Source organism: Enhydra lutris, unplaced genomic scaffold (genome assembly GCF_002288905.1).
Source record: "Enhydra lutris kenyoni isolate GAN:26980312 unplaced genomic scaffold, ASM228890v2 scaffoldscaffold28, whole genome shotgun sequence".
NCBI classification, from domain to species: Eukaryota; Metazoa; Chordata; class Mammalia; order Carnivora; family Mustelidae; genus Enhydra; species Enhydra lutris.
This window is the reverse complement of record NW_019154112.1, coordinates 4,568,540-4,592,883: the sequence shown is the minus strand read 5'-3', so window position 1 is coordinate 4,592,883 and position 24,344 is coordinate 4,568,540. Positions and strand designations below refer to the sequence as shown.

General features: G+C 57.1%; 1 protein-coding gene across 2 annotated transcripts in view; it reads left to right on the top strand.

Moving 5' to 3' along the window:
• The window catches only part of LOC111152320 (glutamate metabotropic receptor 4), a 105,588-nt gene extending 89,789 nt beyond the window's left edge, over positions 1 to 15,799 (top strand). For both annotated transcript variants that reach the window (XM_022510813.1, XM_022510812.1), the window contains 3 exons: positions 1,194 to 2,129; positions 8,571 to 8,817; positions 14,863 to 15,799. In XM_022510813.1, coding sequence (XP_022366521.1) covers positions 1,194 to 2,129; positions 8,571 to 8,817; positions 14,863 to 14,912 — 1,233 coding nt within the window. In that variant the 3' untranslated portion in view covers positions 14,913 to 15,799. The remainder of the gene's footprint in view (positions 1 to 1,193; positions 2,130 to 8,570; positions 8,818 to 14,862) is intronic.
• Positions 15,800 to 24,344: the final 8,545 nt, after the last annotated feature.

The window sequence follows — 24,344 nt, the reverse complement described above, 5'->3', positions numbered from 1 at the left end:
TCAGAGAGGTTGAGGTGTTCGCTGCAGGGCTCACAGCCAGCTGGCAACACACCTGTGATCCCAGGATTTACCTGCATTTATGGCTCTTTCTATGGGAGCCAGAGTTTTCTAGAACAGCCACCGTTGCCATTTGTTTCTCTACAGTCTCAGAGCTCCGGTGGCCGGGGTTGTCCTGCTTCATTGTTCCTATAGGGATCGTGGCCCAGGTTGTTCCTGTGCTCTTTGGCTCTAGGGGACCACATGGCCCTGTCATGCCCAGAGCCACAGGACAAGCTGCTGTCCTGAGCTTTTCCTCCCCACTCCTGGGAGCCCATCTTTGGCTGCCCCTCCCCTTTTCCTCAGCTCTGAAACCATCCCCTTGCCCAAGCAGCTGCTTATTCCTTCTCTGGGAGCGAGGACCCAGCACAGAGGAGCACCTGTCTGGCCAGGCCCCCTGCTTGCCAAGTGTGAACTCCTAGCAGCCGCTCTATTTGGAACAGATGCCTTGAACACGGTTCCCAAGTGTAGTCCAGCTCCCTTTGCTCAGGGCCTGGAGCTCTTCTGCGCCTCTCGCTGACTTTCTAGGCTTTTTTGTAACACTGAATTTGGTAGGGGTGCCAACACGCCCCGTGGCTCCTTTGCTCGCAGCGACTGTGTCTTCGGAGACATATAACCGTGACTAGCGCTAATTTAGAGCAAGATGTAAAGAAATTCTAATCCCTGGGCACAGATTCTGTGTCCTCTGAGCAAATCTGTCATTGCTCTCTGCTGAGCACAGCTTCCTGTCCCACCCAGAGGAGACACTGTGGGCTGAGCCACGGGGAAGACGGCACATCTCCCAGCAAGCACACAAGTCACCTGCAGGGTCTGGTTAAGACTCAGATCCTGCCAGTAGGTTTGGGACAGGCCCAAAGCAAGCTCCTGGGTGATGCTGGGTGTGTCTGGAATCAGGGCTCCTGAGTTCCCTCTGCTTCCCCGTGGGACTCCTGGTTCTTCCTGCTGCTCTCTGGGCTCAGGGTCTCTGTACGGTCCTGGAGGGTCTGGGATTTGCTCAGGATGTTTCCTGGGTTAGCCAGGGCTGCATCACGCAGGTGGGCTTATTTAAGTCCAGCTGCTGGGTCCAGCGGGTCGTGGCCGGGATGCCAGCTGGTGGGGTGGCCCCGGGCAGCGGGTGGCATAGCCTGAGGCCAGCTCCCCTGCGATGTCGTTGCCAGATAGAGCGGATGCACTGGCCGGGGAGCGGGCCGCAGCCACCCCGCTCCATCTGCAGCCTGCCGTGCCAGCCGGGTGAGCGGAAGAAGACTGTGAAGGGGATGCCCTGCTGTTGGCACTGTGAGCCGTGCACGGGGTACCAGTACCAGGTGGACCGCTATACCTGTAAGACGTGCCCGTACGACATGCGGCCCACCGAGAACCGCACGGGCTGCCGGCCCATCCCCATCATCAAGCTGGAGTGGGACTCGCCCTGGGCCGTGCTGCCCCTCTTCCTGGCAGTAGTGGGCATCGCTGCCACGCTCTTCGTAGTGGTCACCTTCGTGCGCTACAACGACACACCCATCGTCAAGGCCTCGGGCCGAGAGCTGAGCTACGTGCTGCTGGCCGGCATCTTCCTGTGCTACGCCACCACCTTCCTCATGATCGCTGAGCCCGACCTGGGGACGTGCTCTCTGCGCCGTATCTTCCTGGGACTGGGCATGAGCATCAGCTACGCGGCCCTGCTCACCAAGACCAACCGCATCTACCGCATCTTCGAGCAGGGCAAGCGGTCGGTGAGCGCACCGCGCTTCATCAGCCCTGCCTCGCAGCTGGCCATCACCTTCAGCCTCATCTCCCTGCAGCTCCTCGGCATCTGCGTGTGGTTTGTGGTGGACCCGTCCCACTCAGTGGTGGACTTCCAGGACCAGCGGACGCTCGACCCCCGCTTTGCCAGGGGCGTGCTCAAGTGCGACATCTCGGACCTGTCGCTCATCTGCCTGCTGGGGTACAGCATGCTGCTCATGGTCACGTGCACCGTGTACGCCATCAAGACGCGCGGTGTGCCCGAGACCTTCAACGAGGCCAAGCCCATCGGCTTCACCATGTACACCACCTGTATCGTCTGGCTCGCTTTCATCCCCATCTTCTTTGGCACCTCGCAGTCAGCAGACAAGGTGCGTGGTGGGGGGAGAGTGAGGGCCCTGAGCTGCAGGCAGCCATGGGGGCTCGCTGGCCTTTCCTTCTGCTCTGGAGAGGACTTCTTCCATGCCTCACTGCTTCCTCTGCCTCCATCTGTTCTCTGGCTTCTGGGTTGTCCCTCTTCTCTCCCACCCTTTCTCTTTTCTGGCTTCCCCTTCCCACCCGTCTCAACTCTCTCCTTCTTCTTCCCTTCCCTCCCTGCCTCTACCCCCCATTGCCTCCCTCTCTCCTCTCTGTCAGCCTTCAATCTCTTCTAGACTCTTTCCCACCTCTCGCCCTGCTCAGCCCCATCTTCCATGCATCCACTCCTTTCTTCCTTGTCCCTGCCTGCCCCTCTTTCTGCCCTTGCAGGGTCCCCCTGGGTCCCTGGGTGGGGGATGGATCAGCACTCACTCCTTCTCTCCTGGTCACCAAGCCTCTGAAGCCTGGGAGCCTGGGGTGTCAGCTGAGGGTCCTTCCCTCCACCAGCCAGAGCTGCAGACAGGGTGCCTCCTGCTGGCTCTGTCAGGCCATCCTGTGGGCCTGGACAGACTCCAGGGCCCCGTGCACTCCGACCACATCCCAGCCCCTGAGCTGCCTGGCTCCTGCAGGGTTTTATCTTGAAGGACGGAGGGTCACTGAAGCCAGAGGTTAGAGATGGGCCAGGGGTTATTGGGACCAAGGACTCCAGCTCCTGGTCCGAGTTCTATGTTTGGGATCTTGGGCACAGCAGCTGGCTTCTCCACCTCAGTTTCTCCATCAGTATGTTGGGGCCATGATCCTTCTCTTGCAGTCATTAAGGTGTTGTCACAATCACATGGCCTGATGGGTTTGAAAGCCGTCTACCTCTCTGTGGGGTGGCTGGTGCTGAGGAACCCAGGGGAAGGTGATGGGGACAGAGAGGTCAGAGAGATGACAGGGCAGATGGTGGAGGACTCAGAGGCTGTGGGAAGGATGTGGGCTTCTACCATCAGTGAGAAGGGAGCCACATCGGGGTTCTGAGCAGTGAGGGACATGACGTAGTGCGGGTTTAGAAGGATCTCTCTGGCTGCTGGGTGGAGCCCGGAGGAAGGTGGGCCGAGACCTGGATGGCCAATGCGGAGGTGACTGTAGCGAGCCCAGCAGGGGGCTTCTGGGGCCAGGGGTGATGGGAAGCAGGGGTTCTTGGATGTGTCTGCAGGTGAGGCGGCTGGATTTGGGACGGATTGCATGTGGGGCAAGAAGTGCAGAGGAGAGTCAAGGATGACTCTGGGTTTTGGTGTGAGGATCGGGAGGAAGGAACGTCTGCACTCTCAGGTGGGGAAGAGCACAGAGGAGCCTGTTTGGGGACCGAGATCTGGTGGTCCTCTGGATGTGTTAAGTTTGGGGTGCCTGTTAAGAGGTCCATGTACTGCTGCTGAATACACAGGGCTGGGGTTCAGGGCTGAGGGCCCGGCTGGAGCTGGAGCTGGTGTTGTCACCAGCCCATGGCTGGCATTTGAAGCTGGAACTTGCCCAGCTGTGAGCTACTCAGGATCCTTGGCTTTCAGTGAGGCTGCTGCCAAGGCCATGATGGATGGGGAGCTTGTCATGGGCCTGACACTCTACCTGATGGCCCGCATCCACAGTAGCAGGGTAAGGTGGATAGCACTATCCCTGTCTATAGACGAGACACAGAGGCACAGAGAGGCCAAGTGACTCATTTGAGATCACACAGCCCATAGGTGGCATGGTTGAACTTGACCCTGCTGTGCCTAACTCAGGAACCCCCCTCTGCAAACCCAGTCCACACTGCCCCCCTGCAGCCCTGGGACACCTTCCTGCCCTGCAGCCTCCTTGGTAAGGGCCACCTCTGCTCCAAGAGTTCCTTGAGGGCAGGACCTCTGCCCTCCATGCTGAAACCCTGGGCCTGGCCGGGAGAGGCCTGTAGCTTGCCTTCTAAAGGTGGCCAGTGGGCTGTGGGGCTCTGAGAAGCAGACATTGGGGTTGGCAGTGAGGGCCCTGAGATCAGGGACCAGGTTTGGCTCCAGGTCACCCCACAAACCTGAGCTAAAGCAGCCACCAGGCCTAGCTTGCCCTGTGAGCCAGGTCTCCTGCCCCCACAGGCCTGCGGGAAGCCCTCCCTGCTGAGGACAAGTACAGGCGGAGCCCGTGGCCCGCAGTGCCCAGGGGGCCCACAGAGCCAGCAGGGGAAGCCACCCCACACTGTAGGAAGCTGATAGCTTGAGAAATTTTGGCGACACCAGGAGTCTCCTTCCCTTGCCTCCTCAGGGAGTAAAGGTGAACGGCTGGAAGGCAGACAACATGCTGGCTGAGCCCCTGATTCTGCCTTCCTATAGTTTCCTCGGTGGGGGTCCTGCCCTCCCAGGGGGCCGTCAGACCCTCCCCCCTCCGGCTGCTGAGGCCCCGCCTCCTGCTCAGCCCCTACATCTCTCCAGGCTACCCGGACTGCCTCTAATTTCTTCCTTTTTAAGAGGCTCCCCTGAGTATAGATGTTGAAAAGGAGCCTCTGAAATGATCTCTCCTGAGGCCCAGAGAGGCGCAGAGGCCCTTACTTGCCTGGGGTCACACAGCAGGCTAGCCTCTCAGCCACAGGTGACCCTGCTCTGGTCCTGATAGTGGGGGACATGGGACATGACCTTCCCCTCTGCGCTTCAGCACAAGGAGGGGGCTGGGATATGAGGTCTTCTCCCACCCCATGCTGGGACCCAACTTCCTAGAGGTACAGGCCACCAGGAGCTGAATCTCTGAATCTCCACTGGGCTCTGCCAGCCGTGCAAACAGGCAGAGAGAGAGAGGGGTGGGGCCGCGGCGGGGAGTTGCGTGGTTACAGAGGTGTGTGTGCCTTCTTGTGCATGGTTGGTGGTGGCTGGGTGGTGTGTGTATCTGTGTGCAGGTGGCTGCGTTCACGTACACGGGGTGGGGGCGGGCAGGTGTGTACACTGAGAGCTTCACATCTGGGATGCATGTGGGTGTGCAGACGAGTTGCATGTGCCTGGCCATGTATGTGCAGATGTGTGTGTGTGCACTTGTAGGTGCATATTCAGGTATGTGTGCAGATACGGGTGAATGCATCTGGGTGCGTGCATGCGAGCGTACCTAGGTGCAGGAAGGGAGTGCGTGTGTGTGCGTGCACATGCCCCCCGGTGTGAGTCTGAGTCATGTGTGAGCACACAGCTGTGAGGTCAGGGGTGTGTGTGTGTGAATGCAGAGGTGCATGTGTCTATGGGCGTGCGTGTCTGTGGGCATGTGGGCGTGCCCAGGCTGTGTGCACACATGTGTGCAGGGGCTCGGTGGCGCCCATTTCCCCAGCGTGCAGGTGGTGGCATGGAGCGAAGCAGTCTGTGCTGCTGGGCTGAGCAGGTGGATGGCTTTCCCCATGCTAGCCCCAGTCGCCAGGGTTATTGTGGCCGCCGTGCAGCACTACCCAGAGCCGTGCACAGCATGCTTTCTCCACCACGTGGGGTTCCCACTTAGCTGCCCTTGGGTGGGACCTAGCCACAGAGGCTGACCAGGTGGTGGGGAGGTTCATTTCTCTGGTTTGTACAGATTCCGAGGATCTCTGTGGCCACTGGGATCAGCCTGGGCCAAATTGTGGAGCAGGTAGATCTCCTCGGCATCCCCAGTGGGGCCCCTTGGACCCTCTGCCCAGCAGGCCTCACAGGGAAATGGGAGACTCCTCATCTCCCTCCACAGCAGCTCCTTTCTGGGCCCTTTGCCCCACCCATGGTGACCTCTGTCCACGCCCATCAGACCTAGCTCTGACAACCTCTTCGCTCTGGGGAGCAGCCACTTGTGAGGCAAAGGTAGGATTTCTTGCAGAGGACAGAGTGTAGCCAGGGCCTGACCAGAAAGGGGAGCAGGAATCCAGGCACCTCCGTCTGAAAGACAGGTTGGCTGGGAAACAAGACGAAATCAGATCCTGGAGGTCACCTCTCAGGCCACCGGCCTTGGAGGGCTGCATCTGTACCTGGGCCTCATCCCTGGGGGTTGGGGGTGTCTGCTGGGTTCTAGAGGTTTTAGAGGGCTGCTCCTTCTTTGATAGAATCAGCATGCTATCACCTCTTGGTGACAACGTGCGCCTTCACACAGGGGGCTCTGGGACAACGTGTGAGCTGGTGGGAGGGTGGGAATTCCAGACCCCAGAGCATGGAGAGGGACTGGGGTGTGCAGCCTTACTTGTGCTTGCACGGGGCCGGCTGCCCCTCAGCCTGGGATGGCTAGATGAGCCCCCGAGGCCCCTGCTGGAAGGGCAGGGCCCCAGCAGGTGGGGGCAGCTTGCTTAGGTTGGATTGGTTTATGCCCCATCTTATATCTTTGCAAAAAGGCTCCTAGTCTGAAAAGCAAAAGAGAACACCAAGGATTGTACTGTTTTCCGTGTTCAGGGCTGGCTCTCTGGTTTTCAGGGCCTTATGCAGAAAGAAAGTGAAAGCCCCTTCCCTTGTTCAAAAATTATTCAGGATTTAAGATGATGACAGCAGGGCATGGAACCACATGTGTGTCCCCTGGGCTCTTCTGCCTGTGTTAGTGGAGGGGTCTAGCATCCCACAGTGGCTCAGAGCAGAGTGGAATCTTGCCCCCAACACAGGGCTCACTCTGTCCAGAGAGGGGGCCTCTATCCCTGGTCCACCAACTCCAAATGGGCCCGAATGCACGCCCCACCCCCCAATCAACAAGGTGTGGGCAGAGGGCCCAAGATGGATATCTGACTTGGAAACACGACCCCAACACCCAAGAACCCCCAGTGAGAGGGGAGACTGCCCTCAGGGAGGCCCCGGTCTAATGAGGGAGACGTACCCTCACCCAGGGAGCTCCCCGTCCAATGATGAAGATCCAGAAAACAAGCATCATCTTGATTAGCCCAGACCTTCATCATTTTCCCCAGTGGTGTGGAGCCTGTCCGTCCCCCCCACCCCTGCCATCAGCCCCATCTCAGGGGGCAGGAGAGGTAGCCAATACCCTCCTACTGGCCAGTCATGCTGGGAGGGAGCGCTGTTGCACAAGAGTGAGAATATGGCTTGCATGGGAGGACAGGAGATGACTGTGTCCAGAGAGGTGTGTGCTGTCTAGGGACCAGGCTCTCATTTCCCTGGGCTTGTGACAGTTTCTGAACAGTGACAAATAAAACCACTTCTCCACACTCCCAGCCTCCTTCCCCATGGTGCTGTGCAAGTTCACAGAGCTTCACAATCTGGGTTTGGCTCACCTCGTGGGTTGGGAGAGGTAGCAGCTCTCATCCCATTGCACTGATGAGTAAACTGAGGGCTAGAGAGGGCTTGAGACTCAGGGTCACATCCCTCTTTCCTTTCAGACCCCAGGGCTTCTCCAGCCTCTCTCTCAAAGGATAGCTGGAAAGACAGCCTTCAGATCCAGGTCATGAAGCATTTCTAGAGAAGGGCAGATGGGGCAGAGTACGAGAATGGGTGTCATAGGGGGTTGGATAGAGCTGGGGTTCAGGGAGAGCTTTCTAGAGGAGATGGCACATCAGCCAGGCCCCAAGGGAGGGGGCCCAGATCTAGAAATGGCAGATTTAGGAGGTAGAGCATTTCCTGCCTTCCCCATGCCCAGACCTGGCGGCTATAGCCTGGGTCTCCTCTGGCCCCACGGAGGTTGGGGGGGGCTTGCAGGACAACAGAGGCCTGGAGGACTGGGAAGGGTGATGGAGGAGGCAGGGAGGGGACCCCAGGGGGCAGTGGGAATTGTCAGGCCCTGCCTGGAAGGCCCTGCTATTGAAGAATGGATTATCCGACACCCAGATTAATGGACTTTCATTTTGCTAAACATCTGTCACCGTTAGTGCTGGCGAGCGAGCGTGAAATGGGCTTTGACTGTGCCATCGCCATATCTCACTGGGTGCCGTGGCTCCTGTGTCAGTGGCCTGCTCTGCACAGGGCAGCAGTGCGGGTTGCAGTCACTGAATGGGGACCTGGTCGAGGGGCTGTGGCCTGGCCCCTGGGAGTTACCCCAAGGCACCGACAGATGTTCATCTCACTCCCAGCCCTGTGTAGCGGGATGCTGCTGGGAGGGTCAGCTGTGGTTCCCTGAGGGCCCTTCTTTAGGGGTGCTCCCCCCACATGGCATGAAGCAGTGGGAAACGCTTCCATGTACGTATGTACCATGGGCTGGGCGTTGTTGTATATACGTCACCATTTACCAAGGCATTTCATGCTCATGGCGGCCCTATGAGGTGAGTATTATAGCAGTATGCCCACGTGGGGAAACTGAGGCACAGGGTGGGACTTGTCCAAGATCACAGAGCTGGAAATGGTAGAGTCAGGATTTGAATCCAGAGAGTCTGATCTAAAGTCCCAGCTCAACACCATGACTCCCTTCTGCCCAAAGTCAGTGGGATATGGGGCAGGACTCCCAGGGTCTGTCCCCCTTGTGTCTGTTCCTGGGGTCGGGACCTTGAGGCTGGGGCAGAGCTTTTTCTGATGCCACCCCTGGCCCACCTCCAGCTGTACATCCAGACGACGACGCTGACGGTCTCGGTGAGTCTGAGCGCCTCGGTGTCCCTGGGGATGCTCTACATGCCCAAGGTCTACATCATCCTCTTCCACCCGGAGCAGAATGTGCCCAAGCGCAAGCGCAGCCTCAAAGCCGTCGTCACCGCCGCCACCATGTCCAACAAGTTCACGCAGAAGGGCAGCTTCCGGCCCAATGGTGAGGCCAAGTCTGAGCTCTGCGAGAACCTCGAGACCCCTGGTGAGTGTCCGGGTCCTCCCCTCTCCCTCAGGGCCCCACCCAGCCTCGTCTCCTTCCCGGAGAAGGCCAGCCCCCATAACCGGGACCCTGGCCGTGTCCCTCTGTAAGCCCATTTTCTGGGGTTCCTGGGAGAGACCTGAGGCCACAGGTGAGTGGGGATTCTGGGAGAACCTTGAGGCGCCAGGTTAGTGCCCCTCTGCCCCGCCCCATCTTGGTAACCAGGAGAGAACCTCAAGGTCCCACCCCACCTAGCCTTAGCTGCACCCTTCCAGGGATCTGACTGCCAAGGGTGAGGCTGTGGGGGAACCTGGTTCACGCAGGGTGATGGGGGCTCTGGGATTTCTCTGCCCTGGGACCAAGATCTGGGCCTGTGCCCTCTCAGTCCCTCTGGGAGAATGGGTTGTCTAGAGGGCCTCTGCTTTCTGGCCCTTTAGTGACCTGGGCACAGAGGCTCTGGTGCCCGCCTGGCCACGCCCTAACAGGACCCTGAGAGATGGGGACCCAGGAGGTGGGTCCCTAGGATGGTAAGGGAAGAAGTAGGTTGGATGGAGGGTCTCCAGAGGCCTCAGTTCCCTGTAGGCTGGGTGTTCCCAAGGGATGGTCCAAGGAAACCTCTGCAGTAGAGGGTCATGCTTTAAGGGGGACCTCAGCATCTGAGGGGCAGGCCCAAGGTCTGGGCCTGGGCAGGAATGTGCATGAGGGAGTGAGGCCGCCATCTTTACTAGCTTCTCTGGTCCCCCCTTGCAGCCAGCCCTCTGTGAGAAGAGATGGAGGGGAGAGAGGGGCAGGGCATGTGAGGGACAGGGGTGCCTCGGGGGCACCGTGGTGGCAACCACTCCTTGAACCCCGATTGTGTGACACACAGCCATGCGACCTTAAAAGGCAAGTTATTTATCATCTGTGTAATACAGATGAGGAAAGGGAGGCTCAGTAAGGTTAGGGATTCATGTGGGTCACAAAGTCACCAGGTAGCTGGGCTGGACTTGACCTTCACGGTGATGTCCCTACTGCTTCCTTGGAGATGGAGGCCTCTGCCCTGGGGTGAGCCATGGGGTCTCCCACCTGTGGGGTGGGCCTCCATTCTAGCTGCTCCAGTGGTTGGCGGGGGCGAGACGAAGGGGTAGCCGTGGTCACCCCTGCTCACTGAGACCTTGGCTCCCTCCCTGGATATCGTGCAAGTGTCCAAATAGTTTAAGTGGCAGCTTCTGCCTCCCCTGCTCTCTGAAAGTCCTGGGGGTGGGGGGATCCCACTGGTGGGGAAGGAGAAGAGCCCCTCCCTCTGGGGAGACTCTCAGTCCTGTTTGGGACCTGGGAGTTAGTACTCAGCTGCTTCCCTCTCGTCCTGGGGGAAAGGCCAGAAATGGACATTGTTGATGGCAGCAGGAGGAGTATGGGCTAGACTACAGGAGTGTCTGGAGTGCAGGCTCTAAGAGGAGGCCCTGTGTCACTGACAAGGAGGTCAGGAGACCAGAAGACCTAGCCTCCTTTGTGTGTTTTGGCTGGGGCAGCACCTCTCACAAGCTCCCCCACCTCGTGGCCCTGGGAAAGCATCTTCCCTCCCTTTCTCAGCACGGCTCCCACGTGTTGAGAGACCGCCATCTGTGTAAAGAAGGGAAGTCTCTTCCTACATCCAGACAGGATTTTTCCCTCCCAAAGCCCTCTGCCCTGTTGAGTGATCTTCACAACAGTCCTGTAAGGCTGGGGTGGGGCTAGAGGTTTGATCCCCAGCTGAGGCCCAGAAAGGGTGAGTGACTCTCCTGAGGTCACACAGCAAGTCAGTGGCTCGCTGGCCCCAGTGTCTTTCCCTTGACCCCAACTTCACATGGTCTTCCTCTCTCTGGGGCCCCCTTCTCTGTGCGGAACAGTATAGGTGGCTTTTGACATGCCCCCTTCTTTGACATGCTGAAGACCATGTGTTGCCCCCCAGCCCCCATCTTCTGCCAGATGACCTCTGGTTCCAATCCTCCCAGAGCTCCCTTTGGACCTACAGCCCTAGGACTCCCTTCAGGAGTCCCCTGGGGCCTACACTCTGAGATGGGAAGGGGCCTTGTCCTTCCAGGATGCCCCACCTCTGGCCTTTTGTGTCTAGATTTGCAGAAACCCCAAATGCAGCCCCTCACCAGACCCCTGCCTTCGGTTTTCCTCCTTCCCACGGAGACTTACCTGTCCCGGGTTCCACTCTCCAGGCCCTACTACCCTGGTGCAGGCAGGTGTGTCAAATGAGCTCTGCTCCAGGGCTCGTCTGAATGGGGCATGAGCCCTCCAGGGACCATGGGCGGCTAACTGGAGATAACACCCTAACCCCAAAGGGTGACCCTCATGGTGCTGTCACTGGCCAGAGGGAACCAGAGGGCAGGGCCTTCCCAGACAGGTCTGATGGCTCCTCACTGACATGGCTTCTTCTGTCTCTGTTGAGGTTGGTCCCATGGGGACAGGGTAGAATTCCCACCCCTTCCCACCCCACCCCCCACCAGACAAGGAGGGGAATGGAGGCCCAGGGAAGGGAAGCGCCGCAGGGTTCCCAGCCCCGCTTCCTGCAAGGGAAGGACGAGAGCTGTTTGCTCCCTCTGCCCACCTGTGGGAGCCAGAGGCCAGGACCCTTTGCCACCACTGTCCCTTAGCTTGGCGATAGCAGGAGCTGTGGGGGTGCTGGGTGGGAGCCCGGTGATTAATTCTGGGGATGCCAGAGCGAGGGGGTATGAGCAGGGAGAGTGGGGAGATGTCACTCCTGTGGAGCAGGGCCATTTTTCACTCTGTCACTGGGAGGCCACGTATCTTTACACAAAAAACAGAATAAATAATTCAGGGGCCTGATTGTGGGCAGATTGGGCACAGAGACACAGGGCGACAAATGGGGGCTGTCAGCTCTTGCTTACCACCGCCCAGCTAATTGTTATCTGAGGTAGCAGGGACTGAAGAGCAGCAAGGGTCTGTCACAGGCAAGGCATGGGTTTGGGGCCCTTGGCTTTTGCTCCGTGTCCCTCCCTTCGGGTTGAGGATGCCTCTGGAGCATCACTGTCCTCACGCTATCCCCTTTGCTGTAGTCATTTCAGCCCTGCCCCTTTGCCCACCACTTTGCAGGGTTCCCTCCACCTTGTGGCTGAGAGCCACCCATTGTACAGATGAGAAAATTGAGGCGCTGAGAGGTTCAGTTTGTCGGAAGGGCTGCTTGGCAGGTGCTGCGACCCCCTGTACTGGGGAGGGCAGGACCGGACCCGAAGCCTCCTGACTCCCAGCCACAGTGGGAGAGTCTCACAGTTAGCTCCCGGCGGGTGGGGGGGGGGGGCCCGGGCAGACTCACTGCTCCCATTTTCCAGATGGTGAGACCGAAGCTGCGCTGAAGGACTCTGGGGCCCCTGGCTTGTAGCTGAGGGCTGAATGCATTTCCAGGTTCTGGAACCCAAGGACTGGATTTTTCTATTGGAAACAGCTCTGTTCTTAGAGGGACGGCAGGGCCCACCTGTCCCTCACCTCCCTGCCATTTTCCTCCTCCTGCCTGCGTGGGTGCCCTTGGCCCCCGGTGCCTGTTTCCCTACAGCTGGTGGAGGTTTGGCTGCTCCTGCTGCTGTTTTCCTTCACCTCTGAGCCGCAGCTGCTGGCGGGTTTGCAGGTTTGGAGACTCAATTTTATCAGTTCACCCAGGGGGTGATGGAGCCCCGGGGAACTGATTCAGCCGCTGTCTCTTTTTCTGACCGTGCTGGAGAGAGTGGGGTGGAGACGTGGGGCTGGGGGAGGCCCGCAGGGAAAGAAGTCTGGGCCAAAGGGCCACTGAGCTCTTTTGTGTTACAGGTGGGGCCTAGGAGGTGGGGGGAGGAGCTGCCGGAGGTCACAGAGGGAGGGGATCAGAGACTCCTGTCCCCAGAATGCTGATCTGCATAGCGCCCCTCCCCCGCTTTCAGCACCTCTGCCTTTGTGTCCGGGCTCCTTTGCCCAAGTCTGTCCAGCCCAGGACCCTCCTGGATGCTGTTCCCTCAAAACTGCCCTGTCCGTGGTCCTTCCCTCGTGGTCAGCCAGCACCCTGGAGGCACACGGGTCATTTTAGTAATGAAGGAGGCATGCTTTGTAAGCCTCCTTCTGAAGTCATGGGCCCCGTTTCCTTCCTGCCACCTGTCCGGGGGGGAACCTGAGACTTGCAGCTTCCTGGCTGCGGCCCAGCCAAGTGATTGTCCATGTTCTGTTTGCGTATTTCAGCTGACAGGCAGCTGAACTACCGTATAAGGCCACCCTCTCCACTCAGGAGAAAGTTCTTCCTTTAGCTCCCCTGTGTTCCACCCCTCATGTTGCCCCGCTGGTCCTACGAGGTGCCCCTCTGCTCGCCCCACCCCCCCCACAAGTTCGCTTCTGGTCACACTTGATGGACCCTCTGGTAGTGGGACCCAGAAATCCTGCCTATGTCAGTAGGCTTCCGGCTATGCTGGTGTAGTGGGTGGGCAGGCCTCGGGACCCGGGTCTCTTCCAGCGGCTCCCAGAAGGTTGTGCTGAGGCTGGTCCCTCTCAGTGACTGCTCTGCCCTGGAAGGCAGAAGAGGGGAAGTATGGAGAAACAGTTTTAATCAAATGACATGCAAATCAAACGACACACAGCTCTTCCACTCGCAAGTCATTAGCAGGAAGGTCATCCAGCAGGGAGTGTGGGAAGCGTGGTCTTAACTCAGCAGTTGTGGGCCCAGCACATGGGGTAGAGGATCGGAGCGTCCAGCCACACTGCTCCCCCTCCGTGTCCTCCGTTCCAGGCTGGGTGCCCTGGCTGAGTCTGGCAGGGACGGTCCTTTTCTGGGTGGAGAGGCCCCTGATGGAGTGTCAGGCCAGCTCTGCGCACTAGGGCACCGTAACTGTCCCTTGTCTGGCCGCCTCCATGCAGCAGCACTTAGCTCCCACCCTACGCAGCAATTCTGACCTTGATGACTCTCCACTGAGCTGTCCCCGGCCATGCCGGGAGACCCTGGATCCTGACAGGACAAAACTAAGGGCCTGGCCGGGCTCCTCACCCAACTGGCCTCAGTGCCTCATTTGTCGCAGGAGGGTGGCCCTTATCTGGCTTTGTCACTAGGCTGCCATGAGGTTTGAACCCCAGCTGGGTGGAGGTAGGGGAGGCTCATGCCAGGAAGAGCTTGTCGCCCAGCTGGGTGGGGGGGGGGGCAAAGGGGGCTGAGACTGGGAAATGAGGGTACCCAGACACAGAGCCCAGGTCCTGGTGGTGGCTGGCCCTTGCTCAGGGTGCAGATAAGGGAGACTCAAGGCTGGGGTGAGACAGGGATGCCCAGAAATGGGAAGGGTAGCCACACTGAGGCCTGATGGGACCTGGAGATCTTCCGTCTTCCTTGAGTGAGGGACTGGGGCCGCGTCAGTCGGAGGGGCCTCCTGGTCAGCTAGTTAGTGTCTAGCCTCGCAGGGCCCGGCCACTGGTTCCATCATTCATTCACTCTGTCCCAGCTTGCCACTCCCATCCCCCAGGCTGCCAGGTTCTGTCTAATGTCTGTTTTTCGCATGTGCTCTTCCAGAATGTGTGCTGTGGACCTGAAACCCTTCTGTCGATAATACTTTAAGGCTATATATAATTAATATCACAAATAAAAATGATTCTCCTCAAGTGTGGTGGAGTTGGGAGGTGGTGGGGGCTTTGTTGGGGGCAGGGCGTCGGGGGACCCTCCCAGAGCAGTGGGGTGGGGAGGGAGGGCCCATCAAAGGAGGGATCCTAACTAAAGCAACAGAGTGAGAAGGGCAGGGCCCTCCAGGGAAGCGGCCTAGCCCCAGCGAAGGTGTGGAGGTGGGAAGGATGATGGGTTCAGGGAGTGGGGGAATTTGGTGGGGGTGCGGTGGGGGGATGAGGCACTAGTTGCGGGGGGGGGGGAGTGCAGGGTAGGGGGAGGGGAGGGGGGGAGCAAAGGGGTGGGGGGGGGGGGGGCCACCATTCAGTTTGGGGGATGTCAACGGCTTGGTTCAGGGGTCTGGACCTAATGCTGTGGGCAGGGCAGTGACTGTGCAGAAGAAGGGTTTGAAAAAGCCTGCCCCTGATGTCTGGGTACCCCGGTCTCTCTCCTTCCAGCACTGGCCACCAAACAGACCTACGTCACCTACACCAACCATGCAATCTAGCTAGGCCACCAGAGCCGAACAAGAGGAGGAGGACCCGAGACCCTTGTGGCTGACGCGTCGGGCCAGGGCCACTCCCAGGGGCCCAGCTGATGTCTTGCCTGCCCGTGGGTGCCCACGGACGCGGCTTGGTGCTGAGGACAGCAGAGCCCCCGGCAGTCACTGCCGGGCAGCCTGGGCAAGCCGGGCAGGTGACAGGAGGAGGACAAGAGGCCGGGCCGGCTGCAGGCCACCCCAAGAGCCTGCATCTTGGACCATGGCCCCTCCCGGCCCCAAATGACGGGCTCAGGCTGCGTGGGCCCCAGAGCTGGTTTTCTCTCTCCCTTTGTCTCTGCTGTCGCACTGGTGACCGTCCCAGTCTGTTTCCATCCCTGTCTTTATTTTACCACTGCCTTTTCTGCGTCTGCACCTGTCTGTGTGCTCTGCTTTTCCCTAGCTGCTTTCTTTCTGCCTCTGCCCCCTCTTCCTCCTGCATCCTCCGTCTCCAGATCTTTCCAGTTTTTTCTCTTGTGCTCCCCTGGGTCTCCCGTGCAGGTTTCTTTCCTGTCCTCAGCCCCCTCCTCACCTTCATTACATCCAGCCCTTGCTTTCTCCCTGCCACTGTCACCCCCATTCACCAAATCTTACGTGTCGCAAAAGAGAAAAAGAAAAAAAAATCCAAAACGCAAAAAAAGCCAAAACAAAATCCAATCTCAAGTGTGTTGCCAAGTGCCGCGTCTTCCCGGTGGCCTCTGTGTGTGTCCCTGTGGCCCGCAGCCTGCCCGCCTGCCCCCTGCCCGTCTGCCGCGTGTCCTGCCCCCGCCTGCCCCCCGCCTGCCCCTCCTGCCGATGACACGGAGTTCAGTGCCTGGGTGTTTGGTGATGGTTATTGATGACAATGTGTAGCGCATGACTGTTTTTATACCGAGAACATTTCTAATAAAAATAAACACATGGTTTTGCACCCTGCCTCCACAGCTGCTGAGGGTCCTGCAGGGGGACCCCTGTCTCAACCTGCAGCGGGAGAGCCTGGAATTGGAAGCAAGGAGAAAGTGGGCGATGATGGAGACCGAGGGCTCTAGGGTGGTTAGAAGCTGTCTCTGGGGTTGGCATGGAGTGGGAGCACAGGGCAGCCCTGGGCAGGGAGGGACCAGGACTTCCCAGCAGATTCCAGAAATCAGCCCCTAGTGGTCCCCTAAGGAAGGAGCAAGTTCTCTTCCTGTCTCCTGCCCTGCAGCCCCTAAAGTGGTACCGTTTCTGCCTTGCCTCTCCCCTGCCTCACATTCCTCACACCTGGGACTCTGACCCCCACCCCGTACCCCGAACCTCTCCTCCTCTTTCCAGCCTGGAACCTCTCTTGAGAAACTGGTTTCCAGGGCTCCCAGGCCCCACAGCCCCCCCCTCCTGCCTGTCCTGTCTCCAGGTTACAGGTGCTAGGATGCTGTGTGTCTGTCCTGAAGACTATCTGCTTAGACCCAAGCTGGGGGTGGGACACAGAGCACCCACTTCGTGAGGATGCCTGCCACTGGCCAGCGGCAGGTGTGCAAGTGTGTGTTCTCAGCAGCTGGTTTCCTCTGCGGGTTAGGAGGTGGGGAGCAGGAAGCATTTGAGGGGCTGGGCCCTGCCAGGGGTAAATTACAGAGCTGGTGACACAATGAGGCCAGAGGCAGCAGCTGAAGCCCAGGCTTCCTGGGCCGCCCCTTCCTGGGCCGCCCCCTGGACCCCAAGCCCCCTCCCTTCCTGGCCAGCTGACTGAAGTGCGGGGCTGGGAGGCCAAGGGTCTGGAGGGCCCTGGGTGGGGGAGAGCCAGGCTGGGACTGGGTGTGGGGGTGTGGGTGGAGATGAGGCTGGTGCATAGAAATGTGTCACAGGTAGCACCCCATGGGTGAGCCCATCTTACTCCTGGGAGACGATGGGTGTCACCCACACCTCTGTTCAGGAAATCAGGTCCCCTGGAGGGTCTGTGAGACTGTGCACAGGTGGAGAACATCTACCCTACACTCGTAAGTGTTCGTAAGGGAAGGAGGGGGAAAAGGGAGTTTCTCACTCATTGTCTTGCTTTTGCAGGACAGTTCCTAAGACTGCACCCCAGAAGAGAGCACCCCAGTGCTCTAGCCTAATCAGACAAAACTAGGTTGTCAGACCAAGAGTGTTTGCCAGAAGCTCCCAGGCCATGTGTGTGTGCACACGCCCACGTGTGGTGGGGGTGGTTTGGATGGAGAAGGGGAGTGTGGCATCTCCAGCATGGGAACCTTGTCCCCTCTCTGGTCTGTTTCCCTCTCCAGGTGATTGTCATGCTGAGGCCCAAGGCTAGGTGGAGGGCCTGATGCTCAGCCCAGGACTTTCCCAGGCCCCTCCCTACATCTGTGGAGCCCCTCTTCTACGTTCCAGTGGGGAGAATCACCTTCTTTCCAAGGGTCATACTGCCCCCTCCGCTCCCCTTAGCCCCCAGAGTCAGGGGAGGCTCCTAGTGGGCCTTAGACCCATCAGACATTCCTGAGGCTTGGTGTGGTCCAGCCTGCCCCAGACTCTAAGAAGGGGCAGGTGGGAAGGAGGCACCCAGGCCCTGCCTTCACAGGGGTACCAGTCAGATGGAGACACAGCCCCACCTTTAGGGACTGCCCTTTCTGAGAGAAGAATCACAGCCTCCCCCTCAGGGAGCTTCCAGTCCGATGGGGGAGACACAGCCCCAGCATATTTCTATAGCCTAGAAATGCTGGATATCCCAAAGTAACATCCTTATGAGAACAGGGTGGGTTAAGTGGGGAAGCCTCGGGTGGGGTGTGAATTCCAAGCAGCTACACTGCGGGGAAGGGAGGAGAGGTGTGTAGGCTCTGTGGGTGTGAGGTGGAGGGGAGGGACCAGTTTCCCCAGGACTTCTGGGAGTCAGACCAACTGCAGCAGCGTGGGAGGATGGGTGCTACCCCTTCACCTAGAAGCCTGGGCTGGGATCCCGCGGCCAGGCGAGCCTGGGTAGGACCTGCGCATGAGTGGGGAAGACCCATGGCTGCTCCCCATTGCTCCCTATGCCATGGTATTAACTTCCCAGGCTCATAGGGGACACACCAGAGAGTGGAACAGATGAGTCATACCTTCAGAATTTTACACTTCGATAAGATGGGTGGTGGGTTTGCAGTGTACCTGGTTCACTGGAGAGAGGGCTGGTGGGCCCCAGAGACCTTTGCTCTATAAGAGGGGTGATGGGGTCTCCCTAAGCTCCCAGGGAGAGGCCTAGAGGTACCAGGAGTGGTGGTCCCCAGGGCTGCAGTCTCCTCTTCTGTAAGGGGGGGTGTCAGTGAGAAGACATTTTTACCAGCTCCCCAGGTACAAGCTATGCAGCGCAGTGGGCCAGGGACATCAGTGGTTTTCAAGCTGTTCCAGCACCACAACTGTTCCTTTAAATCAGCATCAGCATCCCTGGGAACTTGCTAGAAAAGCAAATTATGGGCCCCACCTCAGACCTGCTGAACCAGAAGCTCTAGGGGCAGTGTCCAGAAGTCTGCTCTGTAGGCCTTCCAGGTCCCTGCAATGCAAGGCTAAGTTGGAGAACCACTGCCTAAAACTAATTGTGTGTGGAAAAGCCAACAGGTGTGGTTGCAATGTGTCAGGGGTGGAGAGCAGTGAGTGGGAGGAGGTGGTGTTCAGGCCTAGGGGTATTGGGACTGGGGTTTTGGGGTTGGGTGGCAGAGTTCCTGGGATGTCAGACCTTCAGTGCTAAAACCAAGAAAGTCCTGGAAAAACTAGACAGATTGGCCAGCCCGTCAGACCCGTTCTTAACCATGTATATCCAATGGGTGTTAAGTACCTACTATGGGCCAGGCCCCAGGTGCACAGTAATGAATGAGACCAATGTGGTGTTGGACCTTGGGGTTTCTGTAGCCAAGAGGGGACGTCCGCCACTCAAGAGCTTTTGGGGCTCAAAGCCAAGATTGGGTTGCTACCAGCCCTGGGCAGGAGGCCACAAAGCTATCCAGCCAGCGGGGCACACAGGTCACCTCTGTGAAACTCCCAGGTCCCTGGGGACTCAGCCTGAGATGCAGGATACAAGCTTGGGTCTCTTCCAGCTCTGCTGGGGAGTTCCAATGTCTCAACATCTGCTTTTCCATCCTGCTTTCTCAGGCCCCAGAGGCAGAGGCAAAGGGGACCAGAAAGTGGCCTGTCAGCACTGTGCCAGGTGTCCCCTGGCCCCTGCCCCCGTGTCATCTTGGCCTCCAGGTCCAGGGAGGGGCCCTTGGGAGCCCACAGAAAGATGCTAAGCCTCCGGAAAGCTGTGGCTCCTCTCTAGCCAGAGGACAGGCCGTGGGCCCTTGCTTTTAGATGCTCTCACTGAGGCCTGAGGCTTCCTCCTCTCAGCCTGGGGTTTCCATCTCCCCACTCAATGTCCAGGGGAGACTGGGACGCTCTCCCTGGCATCTAGAGCTTCTCTCTGCCCCCATTACCTGCCCTGCGCTGCCCTGGTTGCCCAGCCGGGCTTGGCCCTGGCACTCTGAGCTTCCCAGGGCTCGGACCTCCCTGCAGACAGCCTGGCACGGAATGGCACATGGTGCCCAGATCTCACTTTGGTTGGCAAAAGCAGCAATTAGCATTTAATGAGGCTTCTTGCTTTATTTTTAGGTAACCTCCAAGGCCCTGCCTGTGTAATTCAGCCCGCCATTGCTCGGCAGATAATTAAAGCATGTCACCATAATTTGCCTTTTTTTTTTTTTTTTATAAAGCCCGTAATTATGTTTTTATTGCGAGTGAGTGGGGAGAAAGAGGAGGGAAAGAAAACAAAGAGGTGAAACTGGGGCAGGAAATGGGGCTTGGCTCCCTCCACCAGGGTCCTCTACCCCATTGGCAGAACCAGAATCCCCCCATTCTGGGTGCAGCAACCCCTCAGCCTCCTGGGCTTAAGGATCCACCCAGGGTACTCCCTGCTCAAGACCCAAGCCTCCTTGTTGGCTTGCCTCGCTGGCACTTCTGCAATCCTTCTCTTCCAGGTTTGGTGGAGAGGGCCTTCAAGCTCATCCCCTTTCCTTATAAAACCAGCCCCACTTCCCTTTGGAGCATTCCAGTGGGGAGGAAGGGGGTGTGGCTAAAACCAGAGATAGCCATGAGTTGGTTTCCTGATGCACACAGGCACCTGGAGTGCTTTACGCTATGCTTCTGTTGTATGTTTGAAGATTTCCACAGGAAGTGAAATAAAACTCCCCTCTCAGGAAGGGTCTGCTAACAGAGCCTGGCATCTGGAATCGGCTTTCAGGGGTGTTTGTGACTTGCTGCTCTTTCTCACTATGAGGTGAAGGGCTATCTTTCTGCACCAGGAACTACACAGCAGTCAGTATTTTGATGCTGGCGAGTGGTGGCAGGCCATCTTTCCAGGGCCTCTGAAATCAGATTCTCTGAGCCTATAGGCCATACTAGGAATGGGAAAGGCAGCTGCTCACATCAGGGAGCCCACTGCCCCCAAGCATTTTCCCACCTGCCACCTATGCCACTGAAAATTCTACCGGTAAAGCCTCAGACTCATGGGCCAAGGGGTGTTCACCCAAAACACATCAACTGGTTGGCAATCTTACTGGACAGGTATCAGACACCAGGTGGCCTGGGAGTGTGGAACAGGGGAAACGTAAGTTGTGAAAGAACATGCAGATTACCCTAACTCAAGTAGCAAGTAGTCCCTCCACCATTTTCTGAACACCACACCACATTTGTGTGGTTTGTTCATCGTCTTCAATCTCCCACAAGAGTGCCAGCCCCACTGGGGCAGGGATTTTTGAAACAGTTTGATCACAGCAGAACGCCCAGAGCCTAGAACAGTACCTGGCACACAGCAGGCATATAATGAATATTTGTGGAATGAATGAATTGGGCGGGAATAGCTGGGCTGGAGACCCAGGGGGAATCTTATTAGTTGTATCCCCGCCTCCACAATCCCCAGTGCTTGCCTCTATCTCTGAGTCTCTGCCCCAAGTCCAGTGGTCATTTCTTCATTGTATTGCCCAAGGTTTTCCCTAGAGGCCCGAGGTGAGCGAGGACGTAGCACGTAGCACTCTGGTGACTGGGTAGGGAGGTGGCCACCCCCACGACCTACTCAGGGTGACAGGCACCTTGGAGCTGGAATGGGGAGACCTGGATTCTGGGTAAGGCTCTGCTGCTAACTCACACTGTGCCCTTGGGCAAGTTGCTTCCCCTCTCTGGGCCTCAGTTTCTTCATCCATAAAATGAGGGATTGAGCTCTGAGCCCTCCCAGCCTGGGTAGGGAGCCAGCATTCCAGCAGTACAGGAAGGGGAGGTGACTGCAAAGAAGAGTCTTTTGGGGCATGTTGCTATGGCAACTGTGCACACACCAAGGGGTGGGGGAGGGGCTTGCTATGCAAATCAGGCCCTTGCTTTGGCGTCCCTAGTCTTGGTTGTCTGTGAGTGATCTGAGGAGGCATTGTTAAGATTGCTGGGCAGGGGAAGAGGATGGAGAAGTGGTGGAGGTTGTTCGGGAAGCAGGTCAAGTGCGGGGAGGGGCGCTCCCAGCCCTGCACTCTACCACAGTGTGGTGTGCTTACCTGTGAAACAACACAGCAGCAGAGGAAGAAACTGAAGCCCAGAGGGTCAAGAAGTTCATCCAGATTTGAGAGGCCCCGGACAGCCCCTCCTCACTGACATCCTGGTCAACCTAGGACATTAGGGAGGCACGATTTTCAGAGGGTCCCGGTAAACCCCTCCCTGGTAAACACCGTCCCTTCTGCGGATGCACTTGGGAAAGCAGGGAGCAGAGTTGGGAGCGAACCACCCCAGCTTTGGTCTAGGCCAAGTCCTGACTCAGGCGCCTGAGACACTCAGCCCTCTGACCCTAGGTCTCTGCATCTGTGAAACATAGGTAATAGCATCTACTGAAGACTATCTCCAGCCTCCAAAAGGTCATACAGCAGGTCAGCAGAGGCCTCGCGCCTGCCCTGCAGCCTTGGCTGCCTTAGCCTCCAAGACCCCACTAGCCCTCCTCTCCGGTTTAGGACTTTTCTTCCCCCCATTCCTCAAATGCTGGGGTTCCCTCCGGGGCTCCAGTCCCCCGTCCACGCATTCTTCTCTTCTCCTACCTCAAAAGTCCTGTGGTCTCTCCCATCTAACCTCACGGCCTCAGTGCTTACACAATATTCCGTATCCTCCCCCTACATTTCCCAGCTTCCCTTGCAGGTGGGCTGGGGTTATGTGACAGTTCTGACCAATGAGCTGTGGGGAGCGACCACCCCCATCCCTCCTGGGCGCGGGCGCAGGCGCAGGTGTACCTGGGCAGGCATCTCTTGCTGTGGCGGCTGCGGACATCGCTGTTTGAGGTGATGGCATATAAGATGGAGGGCCCCTGGATCTCCGAATTTCTGGTCGGAGCATTTCCTCTGCCGACCGGCTGTGAACTTCGTATGAAGAAGAAATAAGCTTTTTTGTTAAGATGCTGAGATTTCAGGATTTATTTGTTTGTAAGTTCTAGCTTTTCCTGTTCTGACTAATGTATCATCAGGCAACTGCCAAATTTATATATCTCTCTCAGCCACCAAACCTCCTTCTGTGCTCCCTGCTCATTACTCAGAATCATCCATGGTGGAAGCCGTAGCCTCTCCTAAATGTGTTCCCCTCCCACGTCCCCCATTTTGGTGATCAGCAGCCTCCCGAGCCAAAAACCCCGCCCCTCGTCCTGCACTTCGCTTCGCACCTCAGGTCGGTGGCTCAGTCTCCACCATTCTCCCTGCAGCATCTGGACTTCATGCCCTCACCACCTGTCGCCCTGGACGGTGGGCACAGGCCCTGGAGCTCCCCCCGCTTCCAGCCTTCATCTTGGTCCCTTAAGCATGTTGCTCTCTGCCTTCTGGCTCATGTCCTTCCTGGGAGAAATCTGCCATCATCCTGATCTTTGTCCTTTCGTATATAGAGTCACTTTCCTCTGGCTGCTTTGAACGTTTTATCACTGGTTTTAAGCAATTTGATCATGACCTGGCTTGGTATGGGATTTCTTCATGTTTCTTGTGCTTGGATTTTGAGGAGCTTCTGGGAACTGTGGGTTTTTACCGTTTTCATATTTGGGAAGTTGTTGGCCATTATTTCTTCAAAACTGTTTCTGTCCTGTCCTCTATCTTCTCTCCTTTGGGGACTTCTATACACATGTATTAGGTGTCAAAGTTGTCCAGTAATTTAGTGATGACCTATTCTTTCATTTTGGGTCTTTTTTCTCTTTGTGTTTCATTTTGTATGTTATCGCTTTGTCTTCAAGTTCACTAACCATTTTTTCCTGCGGTATCCAGCTGCTGTTAATTGTTTCTCGTGCATTTTTTATCTCAGTACATAGCTTTCATCTCTAGAGGTCTGAGTGGGTCTTTTTCATACCTTCAATGTATCTAGTTAAATGGTCATTTTCCTCTGGCTTCTTGAACATGTGGAATACAGTAAAAATAACTGGATATCCTTGTCTACTGATGCCATGTCATTTATGGGTTGGTTTCAATTGATTGATTGATGTTCTCATTATGGGCCGCATATTCTTCCTTCTTTGTGTACCTGATCATCCTTTTTAAGAAGATTTATTTATTTATTTTAGAGAGCAAGAGAGTGAACGTGGGGAGGGGCAGAGGGAGAAGGAGAGAGAGAATCGTCAAGCAGACTTCCTACTGAGTGTGGAGCTCAGTCCCAGGACCCTGAGATTATGACCTGAGCCGAAATCAAGAGTTGTCGGCTTGATCAACTGAGCCACTCAGGACTTCCATATCGGATGCCAGGTATTATGAATTTTATCTCATAGGGTGCTGGTTATTTTTGTATACATATAAATATTCTTGAGCTTTGTCCGCAAAGGTGGTTAAGTGACTTGGAAATGGTTCAATTCTTTTAGGTCTTGCTTTCAACCTGTGTTAGGGAGGACCAGAGTGGCCATTAGGGTTCTTTCTGCCCCACTATGAGGAAAACCTCTAGGCTTCTTGCTCCGGCTGGTGGAGTATGCATAATCCTGGGATTGTTCCCTCTAAGCAGCTTCAGTGTGGTTCCTGCTGGAACCTCATTTCTCTGCAGCTGACCTCTGGAGGGAGGATTCTTTGGGATTCTCTCTATGTAGCCATCTCCTCTCTGACTTGTGAACTATACCCACCTCGGCCTCTCTGTCTCCCCAAACATAGGAAACTCCAGGCTCTGCCTGGGTCCTCTTTCCTCAGGCCAGAGCCTGGAAGCTCTCTCTGGACTTTTGGGGGACAATTGCTGGGCTCTCCTCGTTTGTTCTCACTTCTCAGGGACCACTGTTATTTGTTGCTTGATGTCCAATGTTTGAGAAACAGGGTTTCATGTATTTCGTGCATTTTATTGCTGTTCCAGACAGGAGGGTAAATCTGGGCACTGCCACTTCATTTTGGTTGGAAGTGGAAATTTCCTCCCGTCTTCCTAAGATGTAGACAGGCCCAGGCTGTTTCCTGCTCATTTTTGTCAGAGGTTCCTGGGTGATGTTGG